A 2,365-nucleotide genomic window follows, 5' to 3' on the forward strand; every position below is an offset into this window, starting at 1 on the left:
TTCAACATTATTCTTTTTTATTATTGTTAAAAATTGTTAATTAGAAATGCGAAAGAAATCTAAAATTCTCAAATAAATTTTTTTTTAAAACAATAAAAAAAACATTACAATGAATTAAAGTAATGTAAGTAATTAAATATTTTCAAGCAAGTTTTACATCATTTTTTCACCATCGTCATCATCTTCATCATCATCGTCCTCATCATCGTCATCACTGTTGTTTTGTCATTCAAGATGATTACAACAGTAGGAAATGTTCTTCCTTGTCGTGAACATCTCTCGAGTTTCGAACGGTTTCGGTTCTTGAAAGTATCCGACACTTGGAATCGTGCCGGTATAATCGTTGTAATGCGCTCTGTGGCACATCGCTAGCTGATGACGTAGTTAATAAATTATTAAACCGTTAATTTAATTTTCTGTCAAGATGGCAATAACATTTTTAAAATTATTTTTAAAGTTTTTAGCATCATCTAAAGGGTCTAAATGACATTTTGATTTTAATTCATATTGATAGTCTCAGTACAATTTCACCCTCACTTTCATGAATTGAACTCTATTGTGTAGCGTTGTATAATCCTGATTTGTGAGTTTGTAGGTAGGCAGCTGAAGCCATCTATCTAGCTTCCGTGTCCTGGCTTCACACGCAAGATCAGGATTACTGGTGAACCTCGTAGCAAAATAGCCGCCTCTGTTTGAGAGAGTTCTCGATGTCTCGAAAGTTTTGGAGCGAAAATCTTGAAAGCATTTGTTCGTCTGGTTGCCATATGTTTCGCCATGTTCGTATTTCATCGTCGGAACGTAACCTTTGTATCTGGTTGGTTGGTAGGTTGGTTTTCGGTTAGACTGATTTATTGGTTTGTTGGTTTTTTATTAGATTGATTAATTGGTTGGCTGGTTTTGGATTTAATTGTTTGATTGTTTGATTTGTTGGTTGGTTGATATGAGAAATGATAGATAATTTTGGAGGTCGGTTGGTTCTAATTCATGTTGGGTTGATTGATTGATTGGGTTGGAATGTAGAAAATGATTGATTGATTGATTGATTGATTGACGGTTTAATAACGGTGTATAAATTTGTGATTGGCGTGTTGATATGTGATAGCTTGTTAAAATATATCATATTCCAATTTCATTAACGGCTAATTACTTAATGTAATTGATAATTTAACTGTCAAACTGTTATAATTGCCGTCATACTGTCACGATAATTAGCGTCAATTAGTAATTTCAATTTGGTTAATTATGGCTACCTATCACCATCATCACAGTGTCAGCTAATAAAAATGTTTGAAATGGTTGTTGACATTTTGTGGAATTAATCATCATCACCATAAGATCATCATCAGTCTTTCTTATCTTTATTATTAATTATCAAATTACTACTACTACAAATATACTACTACTACTACTACTACTACTACTACCACTACTATTAATAATAATAATAATAATAATAATAATAATAGTAATAATAATAGCTAACTGACCCAGGCATAAATCGTGGATGGACACAGGCAGCTTGGTTCGTGGTCACTAGCCAACCAGAAGCGTTCGACATTCTTCTGAAAAAAAGTTATTCTAAATATTTAAGATAATTTGTTTTCTTTATTTAAGTGTTAATTTAATATTATTTCACAATATAATTCATGTTTATCTTATCAGCAAATGTAATAAACAAAAGAAACATGTAGAAAAAAATTTAATGATTACACCTCGTTCCTATGACAACATACTTTTTTGAAATACATTAACAGCGCCTAATTTTTTTTTACAATGAAAAATATCATTCATTACATCAGTCAATTTATCTTTCAGTAGCGTTTGCTCAAAATTAAAACTGTTGGATGGTACATTTTTCCTCTGCTAACTTACGGCTCTGAGCCCTGGGAAATTTCTAAAGAAATGGGAAAAAGATTAACGCTGCTGAAATGTGATTTTTGAGAAGATTTATAAAAATTAGTTGGATCTCTCACACTTCGAATGAGGATGTTTTAAAACAGTCCGGTTATGAAAAGAGGAAATTACTACAGATAATCCGACAGGGGCAGTTAAAGTTTTTTGGTCGCATCACGCAGAAGGAAAGAATGGAAAATCTAACAACTACTGGAAAGATTGCAGGGAAAAGAGATCGCGGTCGGCAACGAATAACATTCGTGAAGTCCTTGTGTAACTTGTTGAATATCATCACATTTCAAAAACTACAAAGTGTTAAAGATCGGGTTTTTGTGGAGGTCGAGGGTCGCCAATGACCTGAAAGGATAGGGCACGAGAAAGAAGATGTATTTGTTCTCTATGGGTATATTTCAGTAGGTAGATTTAAAAAATTAATATTCTTATTAATTCATTTTTAATTATTTTTTAAGAT

At 32.2% G+C, this 2,365-nt stretch overlaps 1 protein-coding gene across 1 annotated transcript; it reads right to left on the bottom strand.

Moving 5' to 3' along the window:
• Positions 1–225: 225 nt before the first annotated feature.
• Positions 226–1,558, bottom strand: HELRODRAFT_76841 (hypothetical protein; the record flags this gene model as incomplete). Its single annotated transcript, XM_009016877.1, has 3 exons — positions 226–372; positions 538–811; positions 1,488–1,558. The coding sequence occupies 3 exons, from the start codon at positions 1,556–1,558 to the stop codon at positions 226–228; spliced, it is 492 nt and encodes a 163-aa protein (XP_009015125.1).
• Between the last annotated feature and the right edge of the window lie 807 nt (positions 1,559–2,365).

Source organism: Helobdella robusta (assembly GCF_000326865.2).
Source record: "Helobdella robusta unplaced genomic scaffold HELROscaffold_19, whole genome shotgun sequence".
NCBI lineage: Eukaryota > Metazoa > Annelida > Clitellata > Rhynchobdellida > Glossiphoniidae > Helobdella > Helobdella robusta.